This window comes from Calypte anna, chromosome 1, assembly GCF_003957555.1.
Source record: "Calypte anna isolate BGI_N300 chromosome 1, bCalAnn1_v1.p, whole genome shotgun sequence".
Taxonomy (NCBI): domain Eukaryota; kingdom Metazoa; phylum Chordata; class Aves; order Apodiformes; family Trochilidae; genus Calypte; species Calypte anna.
This window is the reverse complement of record NC_044244.1, coordinates 133487182-133512653: the sequence shown is the minus strand read 5'-3', so window position 1 is coordinate 133512653 and position 25472 is coordinate 133487182. Positions and strand designations below refer to the sequence as shown.

The window sequence follows — 25472 nt, the reverse complement described above, 5'->3', positions numbered from 1 at the left end:
ACTGATTTCATGCGAGTTGAAGGAAAGATTGAGAACAGTGGCCATCCATGCATTTGAATCCTGCCCAAATAACCTCATAGCACTCTATCAAGACTCACACAAGACTCCAAAGTGGTATGCAGGTCAAACATCCTAAAGAGGGTGCTCTGTCCTCTTCTTATGACACTAAAGATGTTGGATATGGCACTTCTTTTTGGCTTAAATCTCTTTTCACTTACACACCCTTCTTTGTTTTACAAGGGGAAAATCAGAGAGCTGAAACATACTGTTTTCATCTTCAGATATTTACATAACCCTGAAATCTTGATTCATATGTTGAGCACTCAAATGTTGATTAGAGCAATCTCTTACCTGATTTTCCTAGTAGCTATTTTCAATACTTCATTATTTCTTGATCATTTATAACTAAGGCAGGTTTTTTAAAAAACAGAGCCAACACCTCAGAGAAATATTTTGAACACCTTTAAAACCATTAATAGTTAATTTAGCTTTGGTAGCTAAATATATTTTACAGTGACTAGATGATATTAAAAGTCATCATAATAAGTAATCTAAGTAATCTAAGTCATCATAAAGGACTTAGATTCAGGACTTCAAGGCTTGCTATTTAAGCTTGTAGATGACACCAAAGGGGGAGCAGTTGACACTCCTGAGGGCAGAGAGGTCCTGCAGAGGGATCTAGAGAGATCAGAGTGCTGAGCAATTGCCAGTCATATGAAGTTTAACAAAGAGAAGTGCCAGATCTTGCACCTGGGACAGGGTAACCCTGGATACACATACACTGTGGGGAGCAAGAGGCTGGAGAGCAGCCCTGCAGAAAGGGATCTGGGGGTTCTGGTCAATGGCAAGTTGAACATGAGCCAACAGTGTGCCCTGGCAGCCAGGAGGGCCAAGTCCTGAGGGGGCATGAAGCACAGCACAGCATTGCCAGTCAGCTGAGAAAGGTGATTGCCCCACTTTACTCTGCACTGGTGTGCAGAACTGTGGGTCCTGTAGGGATCAATGGATTGTTTTGGAATATTTGTGGTTTGGTTTGTGCTTAGCCAAAATGTTCCTGATTGTTAAGAGGAAAACAAAAGTGTTAACAGAAGTACATATAGATTAAGTAATTGTGTTAGTTGTTTAATGTATTTAGGCTTTATTATTGAGTTGGTGAGTAATTTTTGTCTTATTTATTCCAGAGCTATTTTATTTAACAAGTCATTATTTTAATATGTGTGCCTGCTCTTCCTATCATGTCAGTTCTTTGTGTTTATAAGAGAGTGAGAGAAGTCCTGACAGATTCCCACTAGGTGCTCATGACACAATTATTCTTTGTCTAGGTAACTCAGATAAAACTATTGGATTGAACAAGATCACAAAGACTTAACTTTCTCATTAGTTACTGCAATCATTGTTTCAATAGATACTTTAAAAAATATGTGTTTGTTTCTATAGAAAAATTATTCTCCTTGTCTTTCTACTCTTCTCTCTGTTTTGTAATGCCTAAAATCAATGTTCATTTTATGTGATTTCCTTGCTGATTTTTGAAAATGGTCATCTACTAAAAAACTAAATCAGAAAACAATTCAGAGTGAAGGATGGGTATGCCACACAGTGACAGACTGCATTGCCTGATGTATTAGCAAATCATAGGTGACAGAGCTCATAGCTCCTTTTTCATTTACAATGAGATGTGACTTAAGGCAATTACACTGGTAATTACTGTAACTGCAAATATGGGGTAGGTGGGATCATTTCCTATCATTTTCTATGGCAAATCTCGTTCTTCCATATTGGGTTCAAGAGTGTAACAGCTGTAGCACCTGGCAGTATAGTGGATTGGCTGGGTTTCCTACTGTAGGATTTCACATTTTTAGCACCCACTTGTTTTCCAGTCTCATTTTCCAGATAGTTCACTCAGTGCTTGGTGAAGGCTATCATAATAAAGCAGTGTTCCCATCTGTTGGCCATGGCTTGTTTAATAAGCAGTTGATGTCAATTCAGCTATGCTTGCATCTGTTCCTTACTGCAGCTGTGTGGTGCTAAGGGCTCCCCAACAGTGTCCAGATTTAGCTTTTGTTTTTCTGCTGATAGCATGTTATATCTTGGCCAAAATGACTCTCTGTTCTGTCAGTGTTGTCTGCTCAATGAAAGATAAAAGTATTTTAAACTTTCTCTTTCCCCATAAATAATCAAAGATGGAGATGTGCAAGGGAAGAAAGTGCAGTTCCATTGGTGTAGGAAGTATGTCCTGGGATGCCAGAGGGGGGGAGAAGAAGGATAATTTTTTTCAGACTCTGAAATACATGTTTCAGCCATACTGCTGCCTTGAATAAAATGAAAGATGCGCTGTTAAATGAGTGTTCCCCATCACACACAATTCACAAACTGTTTATTTTCTCTACCCAGTGCATGTGCTTTCTCTCTGTACTTTCCCAAGATGCTGAAAGAAAACATTCTGGTCTTGCTCCCAGAATCTGAAAAGAATTATTATTAATTCATTTATAACAAGTGTCACTGTTTTGTGCCTGCAGGTTGCCAGTAGTCAGTGGTCTCATTTGGTATGACTGTAAAAAGTGACTTATCAGTGACACAGTATTGTTAACAGCAAGCCAGAGAAGATAAGTATCACAGAATCACAGAATCACAGAATCCTAGGGGTTGGAAGGGACCTCGAAAGACCATCTAGTCCAACCCCCCCTGCCAGAGCAGGGCCACCTAGAGTACATCACATAGGAACGTGTCCAGACGGGTTTTGAATGTCTCCAGTGAAGGAGACTCCACAACCTCCCTGGGCAGCCTGTTCCAGGGCTCTGTCACCCTTACAGGAAAAAAATTTTTTCGAATATTCAACTTGAACCTCCTATGCTCCAATTTACACCCATTACCCCTTGTCCTATCACTGGTCACTACTGAGAAGAGCCTAACTCCATCTCCCTGACACTCACTCCTTACATATTTGAAAACATTGATGAGGTCACCCCTCAGTCTCCTTTTCTCCAAACTAAAGAGACCCAGCTCCCTCAGCCTTCCCTCATAAGGGAGATGTTCCACTCCCTTAATCATCTTAGTAGCTCTGCGCTGGACTCTTTCAAGCACTTCCCTGTCCTTCTTGAACTGAGGGGCCCAGAACTGGACACAATACTCCAGGTGCGGCCTCACCAATGCAGAATAGAGGGGGAGGAGAACCTCTCTTGACCTACTAACCACACCCTTTCTAATGCACCCCAGGATGCCATTGGCCTTCTTGGCCACAAGGGCACATTGCTGGCTCATGGTCATCTTCTTGTCAACCAGGACCCCCAGGTCTCTTTCACCTACACTGCTCCCCAGCAGGTCAGCCCCCAACCTATACTGGGACATCTTGTTGTTCTTCCCCAAATGCAAGACTCTACACTTCCCCTTGTTGAATTTCATCATGTTTCTCCCTGCCCAACTCTCCAGCCTGTCTAAGTCTCTCTGAATGGCAGCACAGCCCTCTGGTGTGTCAGCCACTCCTCCCAGCTTAGTGTCATCAGCAAACTTGCTGAGGGTACACTCTATACCCTCATCCAAGTCATTGATGAAGATATTAAACAACACCGGTCCCAGCACCGACCCCTGAGGGACTCCACTAGTCACACACCTCCAACCAGATTCTGCCCCATTGACTACAACTCTCTGACTCCTTCCTTTCAACCAGTTCCTGATCCACCTCACTACCTGATCACCAAACCCATAATTGATCAACTTATCTACAAGGATGCTGTGAGAGACGGTGTCAAAGTATGGTCATACTGGGTCAGCCTGGACCTTGTCCACACCAGTGCCTAGATAATGATTCTTGGGGAAGAGTAAGAAAAACATCTAGGACGTGAATAACAGCAGCTACAAGCTTAGAAAATCTTAATACTTAAAAAGCAGACTGGTTTGAACTTGTGAGATTGGAGGCAAAAAGGAAAGCAGTGAAAAATCTCTTTACAAAGGGGTCCTATTCTGTTACCACAGTCAGGGAGTCATTTGTTCCATGATAAATTACAGGGTATGTGTTGGGGGTTGTTGAACTATTATATCCAAGCTCATTGTGGGTCAATATTTTCTGTCACTAAAGAGTGCCTGTTCTCTCCTAGCATCTTCATTCTCCATTTCATCATTCTGGTGTTCATCAAGGCATCAAACTCTGCAGTCGCTGAGAACTTCACCTGCAAGCTCACCAAAGGATCCTTGTTGCTTAAACAGTCCTGCTGTCGAAAAGTCTCCAGAGTCTGGTAAAAGCAACATCACCAGAATTATTAGAGTCAACATTGAGCAGCAACGATTGGCAAGAAAGCCTCAGCACCACTGCTCAAAACAAAGGAAGCAAATTTAAGGGTGTATGATGGAGGAGGTAGTGGGAAATGGATGAGATTGCAGATAGGAAAGATTTTTAGCACCAGTAACTGTGAAATGTATTTCTTGAATGAAAAATAAGTTGACTAATTAATGTTAATTATATATGACTTTTCAGATTTACTTTGGAGGTATGAAAGTGAGAGTGTCAGAGGTTCAGCTGTGCTGCAGAGAAGTATCAGTATGAGGAGAATGGAAAATCATACCTGAGTATACTTTTTTTGCAGTAGACTTATTTCTTTTATTGAGAAAATGCTGTTTTTCACAGACTCAGTCTGTAAGGCATTTGGGAAGACCTGCTGCAGGGAGGGAGCTTAACTGGTTTTCAATGTCTGCTGTCTTTTTTTACATATATGTGTCCTAAAGTTTTTCCACTGATGGGGACTGTCCCATGAGAATACAGATGAGGTGCTTTGCCTTTAAACCCAACCTCTTGGTAACACAGACTTAGACCCAGAGCTGAATTCTTCTCTGTGACATTTGATATAAAGCCAGGGCTGCTCTAAAAGCAGGAATTACTTCAGTGTTCTGACATTATAAATGAAAGCATGAGTTGCATCTAGACACATTTAGGAACATCTCTACTCTTAGCTCCCAAATTATTTTGGAGACAGTCATCAATAAATAAACAAATAAGTAATCCAAACAAAGAATAATTTTCTCTAACAAATGCAATGTCATATTCACTGTCCAGGACATGACATTTGAAATGGCACACAGCTGGGGGGATGTAGTGTGTTCAGCTCTCAAGATCCTCACCTCAAACAACATGTGACTTGTTGATGTAGTGACACAATTGTATGCTTGTCTAGGGCTTTCTGTTAAGGAGCTTGAGAGTGATTGTTAATATTTTTGCCATACCAAGGTGAATAGATATTAAAGATCCTTGTGAGCCTGACTGCACAATTTCTGTAGATGTATGTATTCATCTTTACATTTGAAATGGAGCTGAAAAGATACACTTAACCAAATAGAAACAGAAGGTGTCCAATATGCATGTGTAAATTGTAACCCAGTGGTAGATTATATTAAGTGAATTCCAGTTTTTATGGTAACCAGTTAATTAACATAGACCTTTTTTGTGTTTCAGATAAATGACACATTTATAACTGGGTCTGACTGCTAGGATATTCTTCTGCTTTGATGCAGCAGTGATATCTCAGGTTTTTATGTTTATTACCTCTTCTACACTTTGATTCTATTTTTAAATGTCTATTTATGAAATAAATATATAAATTAAGACTGTTCTTACATCAATATTGCATTATTCTGTGTATCTTTCTGAATGGATTAGCAAATATTAAACATGATTAAGCAAACAGTAATAGAGACAATGTCACCTTACAGGAAGATCTTCAGCTGTCCTGGTTCTTCTGGATGCCTAGAGTGTAACACTGTTACTACAGATTTCAGATGTCAGTGAGAGGCATCCTCTGCCCGGTGTACCCAGAGATCTTAGGGCCCAGGCAGAGCAGCTGAGCATAGATTTCTGCATGTTGTTAGGGTGCTTTTGAATAGATCTGTGGGAAAACATTTCCAGCAGTGGCAAAATAAGTGGAGCAGAAATACAGAGGATATTTCCTCTGCTCAAGAGAAGTTATTCTAAGTTGGAGTTGGCTGGAACCCAAGTATTTTAACACAGAGCTCCTCTGACTACCTTTCTGTGTGTTTCTGTCTGTTTGGAATAATAGGAAACACCTACTTTGACTGAGGGATCTCTATTTTATTCAATATGCTTCTTCAAGCACTAAATAATTCACTTAGCACAATGTAACCATGGTAGAATGGTGAGAACCTTAACTTTTTAGCCCTGAGATTTTTTTAGAAACAGCAATGAACAGAAGACATTCCAAACACCATTAAATACCCAAGGTCTTTCTGGGATGCCAGTACCTTGCTCTTGTGAGCTAAGGGCCCAGTACAATAGAGTGGGTGAAATAGTCTGTTTTGCTTTTAGAGATGGAGGAAGGTCATGTTTGGTTTATGGCAAAGCTGGTAGAGTCTCCCTTGAGATCAGAGTGGATACCTGGAGCTTCTTGTGGTGCTTATTACAAAATATAAAGGTACCATTCAGAGGGGGGAGAAGGTACCACATTATTTTCAGATGAATGGGCATCCTCTGCTGTAGAAAGAACTAAAAGTACCAGGCTTAATACCCTACTTCTCTTGGGCATTGTTTTCAGGGAAGGTTCTGAGACTTGGATATTTTTTTAATTTTCCCTTAGACTGCTGATGTCTTCTTCCTCTGCAAACAGCCTTTCATCTGGAGAGAAATAGTTATGAACAGCTATAAAAGGTTTTCTAGGCAACCACTTTCGACAACTCCCTGAAAGGAGGGTGTAGCCAGGGGGAGGTCGGTCTCTTTTCCCAGGCAACTCTCAGCAAGACAAGAGGGCACGGTCTCAAGTTGTGCCGGGGGAGGTTTAGGTTGGATATTAGAAAGAATTTCTTTACCGAGAGGGTGATCAGACATTGGAATGGGCTGTCCAGGGAAGTAGTGGATTCTCCATCCCGGGAGATATTTAAAAAGAGACTGGATGTGGCACTCAGTGCCATGGTCTGGTAACTGCAGCGGTAGTGGATCAAGGGTTGGACTTGATGATCTCTGAGGTCCCTTCCAACCCAGACAATTCTATGATTCTATGATTTAATGGCTCCCCATATAAAGAAATATGGTGATGTGTATAGGGGCTCATTTTACAAGGTGATCTTCTTTTAATCTGAGAGTTTGCATCTAATCTCGTTAATATATTTCTTCCCCAGCATCTGAGTAGTTCTTCTTTGACATGGCACTGGGACTATTGTCCTTAGTTTCAGTAGCTAAAGAATTACTGTCATTGAATTTCACAGGATTGGTTAAGGCAGGATTAGATGGAAGGCTTTTGATTTTAGCCTTGTGGCTAATTCCAAAACCTTTAGTATCCCTGAGTTAAGCTGTGAGTTTCAGATCAGCAGCCCTCTGAAACTCAAGGCTAATCTGAACAGTGTAGCAGGTCTTCCCTGGTTTTGCCATAAAGATACAGATTAAACTTATTCAGACCTGCACCAAGCTTTGTTCCCAGGGGTTCACAAGATGCAGCTAAGCTCTCCCTAATCCTGGAATGTATTTTGAGTTCACAGTATGGTGCATCTGACTTCACATCTCCCCATACTCTTTCTGATACAATATACTGTGAATCTACTAAAATGGAAAACCAGGTATTTTACCAAGAAATAATAGAATAGAACAGAACAGAATAGAATAGGGCTATTTCAGGTGGAAGGGACCTACAAGGATAATCTAGTCCAACTGCTGACCAAGTTAAAGCATGTTAAATTAGAGGCATTGTCCAAAATGCCTCTTAAATACTGACAGGCTCGAGATGTTGACCACATCCCTAGGAAGTCTGTTCTGTTGTTGTCCATGCTCTTGGTAAAGAAATGCTTCCTCGGGATCAGTCTGAATCTCCCCTGGTGCAGCTTTGAACCATTCCCACCTGTCCTGTCACTGGATCCCAGGGAGAAGTCCCTCTCCATGTTCCCTCCTCAGGAAGCTGTAGAGAGCAGTAAGATATTTTTTGGGGGAGTGAATTCAGGCACTGCAATGAATACAAATGGAGAATACAGCTCAAATGTTTTGTTTTCTTCCGCTATTCTGCCCGTTTTTCATCTTCTCTGCCTGTCTGCAGAGCCTGGCTTTGCTCTGAAAGTCTTTTCACACACACTGCATTCATTTAGCATCCACAGATGCTGCCTGTTTATTCTTCCCCGTTATTTCATTGATCTAACATGAAAGTCACCTTGAACTGAAAGAGCTTTGTTTGTCCTTGCTAGGCATGCAAAGCATTAAAAAATAAAAAAATATAAATGAGCATAAAAAATACAGGAGCTAGACAGGGTTTTGTAGATATTGCTGTTGTAGGAGGTCATAGATACTGAATCTGAGTTGTCCATTAAAAGGCAAGATGCTGTTGGATTGAAAAGATTACTAATAGAATAGTTGCAGACTAGATACTAAGGCAGGGCATGTTACATGTTTCAGTATTTTTATTTTCACATGCATTTTTTTTCTGAGCAGAAGTATATTTGTTACTTACTAGCCAGTTTTTTATTTACATCAGGATGAGCAACATGGAGTTAGTATGTACTTTGCCTGTAGATATAAGAGGTTTATCACAAGAGAAAATAATCTTTCATGAAAACAAAGTTTTAATCCTGCCAAGGTTTAATCCATGAGCCCTTCTTTTATGCATCTGCTTTACAGATGAAGGAAACTCCAACCCTTCCTTGCCAAACAAGAGACAGGACTTCATTTTAACAGCTTAGTATGGAGTCCTTATATGTTTTTTGGCACATGAACTTTAAAATACATTTTCAGACACATTGTGAGTATGCCCGCAATGCTGACAGATGGGTGTTGGTCTGTTTGTTCTCTCAATTAAATATATGGCTAAATGCATTTAACCCTGTTAGTGTTTGCTGGGACAAGTGTTGCTGTGCTTGCCATGCAGTTCCGACATCCCTCGTGGTCAAAGAGCAGCTGCATGCTGCCACTGTGTGCTTTCATCCCAAGCACAAAAGCCATACATACCCTTCTTTCATATTTGCCTTGAAAAAATTAATTTTCTTTGCCTCTTCTTTCTCCTTCTTGGACTGTGTATCTTCTGCTTAAATCTGGCTGTAGGAGCAGCAGGACACTGAGTATTTTACTGCTGTGGAGAAATAGGTTACACTCAAGGGAAAAGCTTAAGACAACATGTTTTTAATTCTCTGTAGCTGGTGAGCATTTTGGGTGTCCCTTCTCCTATAACCATGTGATGCTTTGTGCAGGGTGGAATCTGGGCCACCAAGAGGAAATTTCCTACTGACGAGCACAGCTGACTAGCAACTCATGGGCAGTTTTTATCCCTTTTCCAAGCCCACCCTGTATTGCTTTAAAAGAGATCAATTCAAGAATTCAAATAATGGTTTGACCAGTTTTAACCATGATCTGTACAGTTTGACTGCCAAAGCCTTGAAGTTCCCAGCACTCCAAAGCGCTGGACATGATATTCCTCCCACCACTGACTGTGTCTCCTACTGAAACTTGTGTTCCTCTGTATATGCGAATTTGTGTATATGTGTTTTTGGTGTGTTGTGGCAAGCACTTTTTAACTTCAAAGAAGTCAGGGAGAAGCTCAGAGGTCAGGCTCACTCCTTTGCAGGAACTGCCAGAGAAAAACTGAAGAATGGTTACATAATAGCACAGTTGAATAAGGTGATGAAAAGTAAGTTTTCTTTTGTTATGCATTGCATCTGCATGCACATCTGTTGCTGTTTTGCCTTTTCTTTCTTGAATTAGACGTCTACAAGGGCTTGGGTCTTCTTATAAGCTATGTCACATTCAATGGCACTGCAGTTTTGTTTTTTCCAGCAAGTGGCCCCAAATAACTAAGGAGTTGTTACAGGCACTTGAGACACCACCAGTGTACAGCAGCTTCAGTTAAGTCGCACAATATTCATCAGGTACTTGTCACATATAGTGCTTTTAAAATGTGTCTCATTTGCAATCTGAAGTTTTTTTTTTATGAACAAATGCATACAAAAGAAAGTTAGCCACGGCAGTGCTAAGACCCATGCTTGAGAATTTCATCTGACAGTTGAAATCTAAATACAAATGCTTGGTGAGGAGTACATTGGTGTGTGCCCAGGATACAGTTTTAGCATCTAACTGAGCTGAGCTGGAGGAAAATCCTGTGACTCAGCATGTAGATGTAGATGCTCATGAATACTGTAGCTACAAATATGCTTCCTGACAAAGTCTAAATAAATTAAGGAACTTTAAAAACTTTTTTTTTTTTCTTTTAAGGCATACAGAATTGAAACAAATGGGATGAAGTCCTGTTGCCTAAACACATCTGTCCAGTGCTATCTGATATGCTTGAGGGTCTCCAAGACATCTGGTTCAGGCTGGCAAATATGACATAAGACTTAGAGAAGACTCATTTGGTCTGTCTGCTAGATGCTGGGTGAGATAATCCACAGCACCTAAAATAGTACTGAGCCAGTGAAGTCATTCCCTCTGGTGAATACTGAAGAAGAGGCTTAGATTTGTCTGTTTATATCCATTACCATCTATATCTGCTTAACTGTGTGGAGACCAGAGGAAGTCATTTTGCCCTTAAACAGCATTAGAAAACAAAGGCACATCTACTGATAAAAGGCATGCCACAAAAAATGTCACTAAAAAAATTTTCTGAGCTGCTGCCCAGAAAGTCAGTAAAAGAACATATATCAATTTTGCAAGTGAAAATGGAATGGAAAATGAAATTGAAAAACCATTCAAGTCGAAATAATAGGGATAAATTGCATGAAAACATTGACAGAACTACTGAAGCTTGCTGGTGTCAAGGCCAGGTCTTTTGGCTGGACAACCTAGGAAAAGGCTCCCAGGGTGAGGAGATAGCACATTTTTTAATCTGTTGCCACCTCCAGGTGGGTTGTGCATGGAGTTTCAGGCCCTGGCATTGTCATCCTCCGTTGCTGGCTTCTTTTCCTACTTGACAAATTTCCTCTTTGTTCAAAGAGTACTTCTGATAGTGGAAGATAGAAGCCCCCGTGGCTCTTTTCTCCTCTAGGAATGGCAAAGCAGCTGAGAAAGGGAGCTCCTCTTTTTCCTGGGAGAGCACTGAGACTTTTTGCTTGCAGCTCATCCTTGCGTGGGGCCAAAGGCTCCTAGAAGCTGGTTCTGAGGCAGAGCAATTGGATATTCTGGAGTGCATCAAGGTGCCTGAAGATACAGGTGCTTGCCAAGACATTAAGACACACTTAGTTCTTGATGATTTAAGTGGCTGCTCCTCCTGAAAATCCCACAACTCTGGCCTGAAGCTCTGGCCCAGTTCTTCTTTCAAGGGGATGTGATTTGGGGGTGCTGGTGCCGTGTGCCAGCAGGACCCAGCCACAAGTTCTGGTCAGGCGCTGCTGGGAAAAGCCCCTTCCACTGGTGAGACAGCAAGGACAGTGCTGGGTGCCCTGTCCCAGCTAAAGCCTGAGCTTGCCCTGCTGAATCAGTAGGATGTGAAAGGATAAAAATACCCCAGCTACCCCAGGTGGACACAAAGCATTTGTAGGGTAAGATTTGAGGTGGGAGGAGGGCACTGTTTGCAACTGGTTTCTTTTTCTTTATTTTGGTCTTGAAGAAGACAGCAGATGTTCCCCAGTGACATTTACATTGAGCCACAGCAGTGTTTTCCAGGGCCTGATTTTAGTTGTGAACTGTAGCAAAAGAGACATTTTCCATACATTGCACTCAAGTTTTCCTTTAAGCTGACACCCTCTACTGTTCACTCCTTCATATTATCCATAAGCAAAAGGAAGCCACAATTAAAGTGACTTGTCCCTTCTGGGTAGAACAGCAATTTTCAGAGTACTGATTTATTTTGGTTTAGGTTATTCTTGAAAAAAGTACAGAAGTGATTTAGTCACCTGACCTACTTTGTACATCTTTCAGAAAAAGTAAAATGCACCAGTGTCACTTTTTAATAGTCTTGCTGTAGGATACAACTTATGGATTTATTTTTGAAAATATATGCAATTCCTGCAGTACCAAGAATGGCTTGATCACAGCTTGATATTGTTGAAAGTTGGGGCCTTAGTTGGCAATCAGAAGTTGGTAAAACGTATTTTCTTATTTTTTTTATGCTGTATTTTTATTTGGCATAGCCAAATGGAGTTTAATTGTGAATGCTGATTGCTCACATTTCAGAATTTTTTGATTTTTAAGAAGACGCTCCTCTTTCTTGTGTTTGTGCCCTGTTAATAAGGTACCAAACTCTGAATTATCATGTAAACAAGATATCTGGGCTTGCCCACCTCTGCAGTACAGGCACTTGCCATTCACCAACTGTTTATGCAGTACTATAGACTGATCAGCCCATCCTTTGAGGGTAAGGTCAAGGCAAATGTTGTATATCCTTACAGTAAAATATTATTTGTTGCTGGAAGAAGGGTACTAAAACCAAAGGGACTTTTAGGGTCTTTTTTTCTGAAAGAAAGCTACATAGCCATGAAAGAGGCAGGAGAAAATAATGAGCTCTCTTCCCCAGTCTCTAAGTTGCTCTCAGTAGCTTAACACAAGTGTCTGAAGCTCAGTTTCAGTCTCCTTATTTCTGTGTAAAAACACCTAGCACATCAAGCTTTCTAGCAATCCCAGTCTCCTTTAGTAAGAAAAGGGTTTAAGGATAACCTAAATTTAGGAATACAATTTTCAAGGGGCATGAAACTTATCCTTCTGACTCTTCTCCACATGTAGGGCGATAGATGGGAAACTAATATTTAAGAATATCATCTACCAAAACAATCCTTTCCTTCTATTACCAGCATCAAATCAGGCATTATCTGGTCTTTGTGTAGGCAGGTGTAAGCGTGGCTAATTCTTATCAGCCATAGTGGGTTTTAGCAGAATTAATCTAATGAGTTCTGTCTTAGTGCCAGCCTCTCAAGGTATTGCCAAAAACTCCCTGGGCCTGCCTCTAGTCCTCAGGTTTGCTGACCACCCAAAGTTTTCTCTGAATTTCCTCTGTGGTGAAATAAGAGGCACTGTCCTGAGAAATCCCTTTTCTCAGTGATATCCATGCTGCCAATTCTCATTTGACTTCTCAAGAGGCAGCAAAAGATTAGCTGCAATCTCTTTGCAGGCTGCTAATCCGGAGCTCTCCTTGTTGTTCCTCTGGGTATGACATTAAGCAGACAACAAGCAGAACAGTGTATATTTTGCCATAGTCCCTGCTATGAAGGGTCTTTGGCCATTGTACAGGATTTTAAAGTATGCTATTAATTTGCTGAAAGAAAATTCCTATTAGTATGGAATTAGGACAAGATGGCCCCTAACTAGGGTGATTTCAAATATATGCATCCTGATAAGCTGTGCCAGTTTCACTAGTCCATGATAAGTTATCATGCCTTAATCTTGCCTATGTGTGAGTGAGTTAAAAGGTGTTTGGGAATAGGTAGCCCAGAGCTCATGCTACAAAAGAGGGTATCTCCTCTGAAGAAGACAGAAGAGCCCATCTAACAAGAACCTGTCTCTCCCATCAAGGGGGCAGTGAGAGCTGATAACTTTTTCAGTTTAGGTAAATCAGCAAGGGAGGACATTAATCACTGACCTGAGATCTCAGCGCTTTTTTTTTTTTTTTTCCTTCCATGCAAATCTTGCATTCAGTATGTTCTCATTGGCAAAGATTTCTGGTGTCTTTGCCTTTGCTGTCTGTGGTCAATTCTCACCTGTGATATTTGCTCTTAAAAAACATTTTGTACTTTCTTTGGGATTTCTCTGGCCCCTCTAATTTGTGTGATTTGGGGCTGGCCATATCTGCCTGTGATAGTGCTGCAGGTCTGGCTGTGGGTTGTTCATATGAAACAACACCAGAGTGCTGCTGCCCTGCTTTATTCCCTGATATGTGTTAAATGTCATATAAAAATATTTAACAGTACCAGGTAAATGAAGTCTCAGCCAGACGCAGTGCCCTTTACTGAAATGTTGAAGTTTCTGTATAATATTCAAAAGCTTGATTTTCATTGCTATTATTAACACCAGTATTAGGGAGGCATATTTTACACCTTGAGCCTTGTGTACAGTAAAAGGAAACAAATGGTGTTGGCTAAAAAACTCCAAGGCAAAATAAAGAGAATGGGATTTTTTTCTTCTATTCTTCACCCAGTGGTTCAGGTAAATCACTGATTTCTGATAGGAGGCATCAGACTACTCAGTGCTCTTGAAGTGAGGGTCAGCACAAGGAGACCCCAAGCTGTTAGCTGCTAGCCCCTTTTTCCATACACTTTATTTAGTTCCCCTGGTTCTTTAGTTTCTTTAGTTTTAAGTTTACAAACTGGCACAGCTCTTACAGACAGAAGTTAGAGATTCACCACTCATCATTTGTCCTGTGTATTTCAGGACTCAGTCTGTCTAAGACTCTGAGCAGACTTTTGCCAGATCCTAATAAAGATATTTATGAGTTCATGAAAGAAATGTTTTCATTCTGTGATCACTAACATTGCAGACTCTGAGTTGCACCAGATTCATTAGTGAGTTCCAGCAATGACAGCAACTTCCTTCATAAAGGAGGATGAGAAAAGCTTTTAAGCCTTACTTATATTTCCCACAAGTGTCTCTTTTCCTTGTGCTTGCTGCAAAGGGACTGTCATTATGTGACTGAAAAAGCCAATTTATTGTTTGGAGGACTCAGGCTGTATCCCTATGAATGCCTCAGGCCTGACTAGCATTTTGCTACAATTTCCCTAGAGACAGTGGGATAGTTTTATTTTTCACTAAGAGAAAGGCTTGTCCTGAGAAGCAACTTAAAAAATAAGTGTTCTTGTGTATACTTATTATCCCAAGCAAGTCACCTGGGAAACACTAACAAGGCTGCTGCATTTGCAGTCACGTTTGTGTAAAAAGAGCAGCATGAAAATTCACAGAAAAATCCCCACAACTCCCTGAGCATCTGTAGCACTTCTGTATGGCTCGTTGAGCCTGTGTCTTCAGGCAGTTTGACTCACACAAGATGCTGAATTCAGAGGTAGCCTTGCAGACAGCAGGAATTTTCACACCTCTCTTAGGCCATGAGCTGTGTCCCTGCTGAGCAGGCACCATTTGCTCTCCATCTCTCAGGGGTGTCTTCTGGCAGAGAACTGGGCACTGGGTAGACACCTGCTTTTCTGTGAAATGTGCTGACTTTGCTTCATGGCTTTGCTACAGAAATAATAAATCTGAGTGCCTGCTTGGGCACCAGGCAGGAAGGATCCTGATCTACCTCCTGCATTGGTTTGCTCTCACTGAAATGCCTCTGTGTGCCTGTTGCAGCTGGAAGGTCTAAAAGAATCAACAACAAAGATATCAGGGAAAGGTGACTTTAGTATAGATTTATGAAAGTATGGCTTAGCAGAATTCAATGGCAAGGTTCAGTCTTTTATTTACTATGTGGAGGGGATTTGTAGGTGTTGGAATTGGATGGAAGTGATATAAGCAGAAATCAGGGGAAATTATTTGTACAGGGAGAAAGGAGATGGAATCCACATTGGGTTGGAGTAATTTGCACAGGGATCAGGGAAATTAATAAGCAAGGACCTCCCATTGAATCACAAGGTTCAGAGTGGAGCCCCTTGCTTCCTAATCTTCTCAGAGTGGAGTCTGGGTGCAGCTGGATCCAATCCTCATCCTAGTCTTGAACAGTTTACAACTAAGGGTTTAAGTGAAGGGATCTCAGTGTACTTCTTTAACATGCAATTCTGGGTCTGGTGTGATTTTAAATAACAGTAAATAAAGGTTTATTGACACTATTGAAATGAACAACTAAATTAGATTGTATGATTTTCTAACAACTTATTCAATAATCAAGCATTTCTTTTAATCAATATAGATGTTCAAGTAAAGATCTATGAGTTTCTAAACTAAATTGTATCTCACACACACACAGAGATAAGATGTCAGATTTTGATACCTAGAGATTTTTGAACTACGTAAAAAAAGTTGTAATAAACTGCTGACTTACTCTGTGGAATCAAATTATAACTATCTAATATAATTTGACCTATTCTCCATATGTATGAGAAGTAGTCTCTTTCCAGTCAGATGAACTAACTTCCTCTGTGAGATGTGGGGGCAGTTTTGGTGCAATCTTGGGGATCTCCAAAAGCCCTCCCTCTTAAGACCAATATTTATAGACACTCAGGCTTTGGTCAGTATTTTTCCATGATGGCCACAATTCAGATTAGGTCATTTTTGGTAACTTTCAGAGTGGGCCTGTAATCCAAGTAGGAGGGGTCTCAGGAATGTTTTGTAAACAACAGAGCTTCAGGTACAGCCAGGGAGTGCCCAATTGCCCCAAATCACTGTATTTACACTAGGAGAAGGTATCCAAATGTTTAAACTCCCTGCTCCAGGAGCCAAGGCCAGAAAGCACCAGACCATCTCAGCCCACTGCTACTGGAAAAAGAACAGTGTTGGCTGGTATTGATCTTGCAGTGTGGCTCAGTGAATGGAGGGGTCAGCATCACCACAGTGTCCAACACTAAAATATATTAGAGGTTTGACGTTTATTCTTTGGAAAGTTTAGCCTGTAATGACTTGTGTTGTAGTTTTGCATGTAAAAATGACTGGCTTCTAAGGCTTTCCCATATATATCAAGGATCCAATGTGTTACACCCAGATGTGTGGGCTTCTTTCCACTGCTTTCAGTGGGACACAGTGCCAGTTGCTGTGTATTTGACATTTATTTTTGTGCAAACCAAGGAAAAATTAATTCCCTTTGGGTAAAAAAAGTCCTGCCTCCTTACTGTACCTTCACCTGGCGTTGCAGATTAAGGTGAAATAAACAGTGTTTATCCACTTATAATTAGGACAACATAGAGATTACACAGTAGAACACCGAGCAGGCATGTGCACCTTCTTTCTTTTATTTATAGGGACATCTCTTGCTCTAGTGGGGTGAGTTTCTGAAAACAGCTCAGCTGTGTTCAGTTTTCTACAGTAGTTCCTCACAGGATTAGGCTGTTTCAGAACTGTGAAAATACCTCTGATGTGGATTTCAAACACACCTATTGAAGGCTTCTATTCCTGCTTCTGTTTTTTCTGTCTTTTGAACCCTTTTGTCTTGCATTTGTATGTGTGAATTAGATAGTTTTGTTCAACTGAACTCCCAATTTGACACTCATCTCCAAATCATAACTCAAGCTGTTTAAATCCAAGTGGCTTTTAAAGGCAGATCTAAGCAGTGCTTCCCTTGGGAATGAAACCAAATGAGCTTTCCTCAGGTTTGCAGTTCAGCCCAATAGAAAATTTCACCCATCTTTGTTCATTTAATTCCTTTGAAGTGGAACAGTCAGAAGAGATGGGTCATAACTACAGCAGAAACAGGAAATGATGATTTATAAATTTGAAGAAATTAGATTTTAACACACATTTATTATTTGTTAGTTTGTTTGTTTGTTTTAAAAGCCATACTCTCCTGTCATGCATCGTGGTGGTGCTTTATTGCAGAGCATAGCAGTCTTTAGAAAACTACTACAATGATGTCAGTGCCCCTCACAACAGCACCACATAGCCAAAGCCTCAGATACTGTAAAGAATCTCAGCTCTGATGAGTGCCCTGGACCCAAACCATATGAGAATCTGAGGTTCACTGGAATGAAAGTATAAGGTTTCATTTTATAGATAATATCATTACACAGACCCTGTGAGGAGAGGCTGAGGGAGCTGGGGCTGTTCAGCCTGGAGAAGAGGAGGCTCAGAGGAGACCTCATCACTCTCTACAACTCCCTGAAAGGAGGGGGTAGCCAGGGGGGGGTTGGGCTCTTTTCCCAGGCAACTCTCAGCAAGACAAGAGGGCATGGTCTCAAGTTGTGCCAGGGGAGGTTTAGGTTGGATATTAGAAAGAATTTCTTTACAGAGAGGGTGATCAGGCATTGGAATGGGCTGCCCAGGGAAGTAGTGGATTCTCCGTCCCTGGAGATATTTAAAAAGAGACTGGATGTGGCACTCAGTGCCATGGTCTGGTAACTGCAGCGGTAGTGGATCAAGGGTTGGACTTGATGATCTCTGAGGTCCCTTCCAACCCAGCCAATTCTATGATTCTATGATACACATATCATCACCTAACAGATTCAGGAGACTTCTAGCAGTGCCACTAAACAGTTACTCTTATGTTATTGCTTGCTCTCAACTTATTGTTTGCTACAAAGGGTGATTAGATACAAGGATTTCTGCTTTGGCTACTGCCTGTCTTCCCCATAGAGCCTGACTCTCTGTGTGTTTTGGTTGTTCATTATAACAACACATGGTCTGTGAGGTGTACTGCCTTAGGTGACTGAACCACTGGGATTTAAATTCAGATTACTTGTGCCAGGAATTGGCTTCAAGGTGTGGCAGGACAGTGCTGCCATGATGTCTGCTTCCAGCCTGGGGGAGTCTCAAGCAGCTCAGTGAAACTGAATTCTGCATCCAAGCTCTGAGACCAGGCTACCAGAGAGCAGGGTGAATTTACAGAACTAAGGTCACCAAGCCCCAGCTGGTTTGATCCTCTTCTCAGATCTACTTTTTGGCGTACAAATTTCACATTCTTCAAGATGCTGTACTGCTGCTGGACAAGGGAGGACACTGCAGGGTACCTCCCAGCAACTGATGAGTTCTGAATGCTCCTGGTCTATGAGAGACTCAGGATTTCATTCAGCAATGGACTAAATCCAGGCTCTGAAAACTCCTGTTGCAATTAACTCCTGTTTTTCTGGTGCATTTGGCAGAAGTTGCTGCTACATAACCTTTTTTTTTTTTCTTTTTCTTTTTTTTTTTAATTATTTTTAATTTCTCAGAGGCTCCTGATGATTAAACTGGAAACTCACAAGCCAGCTGGTCCTGGACTTAAAGGGAGTTTGAGTTTGACAGACTAACTCTGGAGAAATGGAAAGCAGCTGGAGAAAAATATCTGTGTGAAATTCTTTCTTTATCAGAAGATTGTCAAAGTATGTGTTATTAACAAGTAACTATGGACTAAATAAATGTGAATTTCCCCCCACTACACACAGTTTTGTTTCTTTTTTTAATTTATTTTTTATTTATTTTAAAGAAACTGGCTCCAGATAAGGTGTTATTTTTGTGATCATTTAGTCATTGTATTATTGGTAGTATTTCTCTAACTCAAATACATGTAATGAATAAAATAAAATGTACCTATTTAAAGAGATATGAGAGGCAATTCCATTGTATGCAAATACAAAAAAACCCAGACAAGCTATGTGTCAAAACACAGAAAAAGGGAAAGGCTGCTTTCCCATCCTATTTCCATGTACTACAACCAACTTAATGAAGAAAAAGATTTCCTAAAGGGTATTGTTTGGAAAAAAAAATTAAAAATTAACAGATTTTGAGACATAGCATATCAGGTCACCAGCAGTTATAGGATTTTTAAAGCACAGATACTCCTTGTGATTTGGTGTTGGAGAGATTGTACTTTCTGTGCTATGCTAGGAAGGAAGAAAGGGATGCTACAAAACTAGAACGGGAGAGCTCTAAGAAACAAAACATCAGGGGAAGCCAGAGGAATGTGGAACTTTCATCATATCGCTTGGGCTGTTGCAGAATATTCCTGCAGCATCCACTTTGCTGGCTGGCAAGAGAACATTTCCTCATGGCAAAGTCTTTTGCTCAGAGGTTGCTAGCAAGGAAGATCCTGTTTTCAGGATGCAGAGACTGATATTGTAGTGATTTGTAGAAATAGATGTGCGGTCAGAGAGAAATTTTCTCAGCTACCCAACTCAACATACAACCAGTCGGAAAAGTAGATGGAGTAAGAATGAAAAAGGACACAAGATGCCTGCCACACCTGAGGGAGCCCTTGCTAGGCTCATGCTCCTCAAGCTTCTGCTGGGTACAACTGAGAAATGCTTGGTTTTGAGGTGAATGGCTGAGGAACCCTGAATGAAGCAGAAAACTCTGATGCCAGTTGAGTTTCTCAGGGAGCAGGAGACTGATACTATCTCCCTGGTGCAGTGATGCTGCACACCTTTGGTATCCAGCCTGATTCTGTTACTTTCCTTTTCTACTGAGCCAAATTTATGAGGTCAGCCTCACAAAACTCAAGCTCTGCCTCAAATTTCAGGGAATAGTACCAATGCCAGGTTCAAAAGTATCAAGTATTTTTCTTGGGTGGTGGGAGGAGGCAGGGGGCAGGCAGCATATATGAGATTGCAGAAGCGTGGCTGAAGGCAAAAAGGGACTTGAAAATGTTAATGGAAAGGCAAGGAAAGGAAGAAGGTGGTAGAAATTATGCCTTTATGAAGGAACAGCATTGTTAACTCACGTCCATAGCAGTATTAGTGGAGGAAAAGAGAGTGGAGCTGGTAATGCACTGCTGGATGTACTCCAGTGACTTAAGAGAGCGAGTGTCTCTGTGTGTGTGTGTAATACATAACTTACACAAGTCATCACATATGCTCAGTTTAGAGTCTTGGTGTCTGTTTAAAAAGACTTTTTGCGTTTTACAGATCAAGAGCTAAAGTGTATCAGAATATTTAAAGGTTAGGGCCCCATAGATCCAGCTGGTGCCTTACTCGAAAGTTGCTTCCTGCAAGGTATCTAGAAAGCAACTCTGAATGGCAGCAGGCATCATCAGCAGGGGCCCAGTGCCTAATAAAACAAATTTCTAGACAGAAAGGTACTGAATGAGTATTACTTAATTGAGAGTATTTTTCTGGACTTCAAAATAAATTAGGAAAGTCTTAAAGAGGGACTTGGCAGCTATGCTATAATTTAAGTGCAACTAAAACTAAATGCACAGTGAAGTCAGACCAGAAATCTAGAAAATAAAATTCTTGGCACAATAATTAAACAAGAAGACATGTAGGAGGGACAAGCACAGCTGAACAGGGCTCTAAGGGTACGTAACCAGAAGTTCATAGCATGAAAAATGAAAGAAAACAAAAAGAACTTGGGTAGTGGACCAACAGCTGAGGAGTTTTGCTTGCAAGCTGTAAATAAGATGGAACAGAATAAATTAAGGAAGCAACCTATGGGAGAGAAGGCTGTGAGGCTGTGCCTAATTACAAGCAGCTGAGAACCAAGGTGTGAAAGAATATAACATGGGGGTTGCTTTTAATTTATTTTTTTTCCCCTCTCCCTTTTCTATCTTGAGGTGTTGGAGGTCCAGATTTTTCCTTTTTTTTTTTTTTTTTTTTAATTATAATTTCAGCTGCCAACTTCCACTGATGCTTTGCTTAATTGCTGCCAGAGCGGAATAAATTTGATATTTAATTTGCATATAAAACTACCAAATACTTTGTTAAAATTAGACATGGCAATTCATGGTTATGTTTTGAAGAGGTGTCTGTCAGTGACCAATAATTTTAGGTGTCTGAGTTAAATAATGAGTAGTGCCTTGCTGAACATAACTATTGGCATGGGTGATGTCTTGCAGCTGTAGCATGTTGAACCTCCTTGTTGGGAGCTCTCGGAGGACTAGTTCAATGACAATATAAATGAAGCACGTGCTAAACTTGAAAGAAAATGTCATGGAATTTATGAAAATTTTAGCAAGAAGGAATATTTATTCCCTGGATAAGCATGTTTTCACTTACATCTAACATTAAAAAAAACAAGCAAATAAAAAACAAAACAAAACAAAAACCTAGAAAATCAGAAGGCCAAAGTCTGCCACTAGTAGGTTGAAACCTGCTGGTAAGTAGGTTTGAATAAGAACATAATGTAGCACTTAGTGCCATGGTCTGGTAACCACAGCAGAAGTGGATCAAGGGTTGGACTTGATGATCTCAGAGGTCCCTTCCAACCCAGCCAATTCTATGATTCTATAATATGCACATAGGAATTAATCAGCTTCATGATCTCGGACAAGTCTGTTTAAAGCATTACTGTTCTAACTTCTCTTCAGTTTGACTGTGTAGCTCTACATTTTACATGTGTCTGTTCAGTCTCTTTGGGGATTATTTAGCAAAACTAAATCTGTGAGTTTTGCAACTGGTTAAATTCCATTTTGGAAGTAATTTCACATAAAATTACTAGCCACATCCCTGAGGCTGCCTTTGAAGAAGCAAACCGCAAGTACTGATGTTTGGAACAGTCACTGGGATTTCAAAAAGCATTATATTTAGCAAATCAGATTTTAATTTCTGTAAACTTATGCCAACACAAAGCTTGTACCAGTATCTTTAGTAAATTATCTAGACATTGTGGTGCTTAGGAGCTACACAAAGCCCTCAGCAGCACCTGTGCGCAGAAGAAAATGGTGCAAGAGGATCAGAGGGAAGGGCAGTGGGTTTAGCATCTCCCTGCCATACAGTGGCCACATCATGCTAGAGCATGGACAGTGGTAGAGCCATTTTGATCCCCTCTCCCCTTGTATTTGTTCCCAGAAGAGACTTTGTATGTATGGTGGAAAGGGGCTCTTTTTTTTTTTTTGACTTGACATGTAATGTGCACGTGATATATAATAAGCCTTGTTAAAGTTAGGGGAAGTTTAAACCTTCTTTTGCTCTTTTTGGGGAGTTTTCAATGCCTGAATGGTGGTTCTGGTATAGTAGTGGTTCTGTTTCTTACTGTAAGGAGTTTTGCTACCATTTTGTCCCTCTTTTCACAAACTCCCAACTAATCCCTCCTTCTCTGATTTTTTTCCCCCTTCTCTTCCTTGCCATTCCTTACTCTCATCAACAACATCTCCCTTTTGCTCCATGTTCCCCTCTATTATTATTGTGCTGCTTTGGAGAGGCATGCCTTGCTATTTGGACATCAAGTGGTTTTATGGGATATTTTTCCGGTGCTGTGGAGCACCCTGTCCCAGCCATCCTGTGCTAGCAGCAGTAATTGCTCTCATCAGCTTCTCAGCCCAAATGGTCTCATCAGCTGGAGAGCTGTTGGACTCTCAGCTCTATTTTTTTCTCTGTGAAGATGTACCCTGTTCCTCAGGAGTGTGTTTAATGCTCCCTACTCATTCAGGGAGCAGATGGTCACTGGTTGATAAAAAGTAAGTGAGCTATTGGGAGCTTAACCAAGTTTCCCTCTTCTGCACTTACAATCAATAGGGATAACTGACATGGAATCTGTGACTGGAAGACCTCCAGCTTTTTTTACAATGAGGAACACCTAGATGGAAGCAGGAACTAGCTAAGCACAGTTACATGCTAGGGGGGTAGCACGTTGCATTTGGAAAGTGCAACCAGTGCTTGAGCCTTTGGAGCAACCTGGCCCTTGGTGAATGTCCGGCAAGGCAGACCTACCAGCACTTCAGGACACTGCCCAGACTTGTCCTGGGAGCAATCTATCAGGAAAGGAGAAGAACAAGAATGCTTTGCAAAGACTTTCTGCCTTCCCAGGCTTTTCTGTTCTGATCCCCAAAAACCTGTTACTCTGAAGATCAATGTGATAGCTATGTAAGAGAGAGCCCTCAAGTTTCTGATGGGGTTTTAGGAGATTTAGACATAGCCTTTTCCTTCCATCAGTGCTTGTTGTGTGATGTGTTCCACATACCTTATATAAAATAATTCTTAGTGAGAGGAGAGCAGCGTGTAGCTCAGCCTCTCCATAAACCCAAGCACTTAAATGCATTTCTGGTGTCATATTGTGTTCAGCCTAGCTGAACAGACATTGTGCAGCAAAGTGCAGCAGCCTCTCAGTTGCAAATGACATGGCTTTTGCCAACTCTTTTTCCAGATGAAGAATCATTTTATGGAGCCTTCATCCAGGCGTCTTTTATTCCAGCTTCTCTGGACTCTACAAAAAAAAAAAAAAAAAAAAAAAAAAAAAAAAAAAAAAAGAAAGAGCAGGATCAGAATCGAAGAGGTGAAGTTCAAGGGAGTCTGAAAGCCTTCGGGGAGCTTCAGCCGGACCCAGGGAGGGAAGCAGGTGGCCTGGCACAAGCTGAGAACCAGGAGTGCAGCTCAGCTGCCTCCAGGAGGTCAAGGCGAGAGGACCCAAGCACTGAAGGAGAAACTTAGCGGTACAAAAGCCTCCTCACCCAGGAGGTATCGATCCCAGCAGTAGCTGTGATGGCTCTGGGGTATCACCTCCTCACAGCACCCTTCAGGCAGGACGCGTGTGTCAGGGAAACAGAGGCCAAACCAGAGAAACATTCCCTGACGGCGGGCTTGGGGGACAGGGACTGACACGACTCACACAGGGTTCCAGCCCGCAGCTGCACATCCCGCAGCCGCCCGCCTGACGAGGCCCCGCTGCTCCCCGCCCAAACCTTCCATCCCCCCCTCAGCCCTGCGCGGCAGGAGGGAGTTATTAGGGGGAATTCGGGGGGTAGCAGACTCGGCCCAGCACGGCCCCCAGTGGCGGCAGGGAGGGGGTGGGAAGGGGTGTGTGCCCGGCGGCGGGGGGCTCAGAGGCCGGGAAGCCGGGTTTCTCTCGCAGCTCTCCCCTCCCGGCGGTGTCTCGGACGCTGCGGAGCCTCCCCCTGGCCTCTCCTCCGCGGCAGGGACCGGGGGAGCGGTGAGCGGTGAGTGCGGCGGGTATCCGGGTGGCGACGGGACCTCGCCTTGCCGAGCGGAGCAGAGGCTGAGGCGGGCTGAGCACCAGGGATCTTCCCGGGAGGAGGGGCTGAGTGCCCGCCCGGGCACAGCTCCTCCCCGCAGGTAGCGAGCTTCGCGGGGGCGAGGCTGCGTCCGCTGCCGGAGGGACCCCGTGAGGTCCGGGGGAGCCACCTCGCAGCCTCACGCCGCTTTCACGGCGTGGAGGAAACAGCGTCGCCGCCCGGGGCTACGGTACCGCGCCCAGCCAGCGGCTCCGGGCCGGCCCTGCCCTATTCGCGGCGGGCTCCCAACTTTCCTCAGCGTGGCAAGAAATGTGCCGGGGCCCCGCCGAGCGGCTTTGACGTCCTTATCCTCTCGGAGAACATAACAGGATCGCAAAGCCCTCCGAGCGGCTTTTCCCGGTGAGCCGGGCTTAGGCGTGCCGGGGCTTCGGGCTCTAATCCGCCCCCCTCTCCCAGAGAAACGGCCGCGGCCGGGCCCTGCCCCGCCGCCCCCGCCGGGCCGGGCCGGACCGGACCGGACCCTGCCCCGCCGGGGAGGGCAGCGCTGCCGGGGCTTCCCCCCGCCGCAGGCCGGGAGCGGGGTCCGGACCGACAGACGGACAGAGCATTGGGGGAAAGGGGCAGCGCTGGAGGCAGGGCGTCTGCTGGAGGATAACGGACCCGAGGCTCCAGCGGACAGACAGACTGACAGGCAGAGAGACAGGCAGACAGACTGACGGATAGACTGGCTGGATTCGGGTATTGCGAAGGAAAGCGTGGACAGGTGAGTGTGCGAGAGGAGGCACTGAGCCTCCGTTTCTCTTACGCCTGTGGGAGTGCATCTGACTTCAATTCTAAACCTTAAACGCAGAAGCTTGTAATGGAAACGTACCTTACTTGCTTTTTTCCCCGTTTGCTTTGTCATTTTTATTTTATTTATTTTTAATGTTTTTAAAAGGAAGGTGTTAACTGTATTGACACAAAGATCCGTGTGTCCACAATTAAACTGCGTTCAGGTCATAAATCCGTACAGAAGGGGGGTTATTAGTCCACCCCTTTTTGACTCTACAGCTTTGATCTCTGTGACTTCTCTGCTGCCCCGTGTTTCTGGTGCAAGCATGAGGTTGTCAAACCCAGCATAAAGAAAAT

At 42.5% G+C, this 25472-nt stretch overlaps 1 protein-coding gene across 1 annotated transcript in view; it reads left to right on the top strand.

Annotated features, from left to right (window-relative positions):
• VWA3B (von Willebrand factor A domain containing 3B) overlaps positions 1-24448 on the top strand; it is an 86482-nt gene extending 62034 nt beyond the window's left edge. The window contains exons 28-29 of the mRNA XM_030457526.1: positions 4092-4282; positions 23993-24448. Of these exons, the coding sequence (XP_030313386.1) occupies positions 4092-4282; positions 23993-24448 (647 nt within the window). The remainder of the gene's footprint in view (positions 1-4091; positions 4283-23992) is intronic.
• Positions 24449-25472: the final 1024 nt, after the last annotated feature.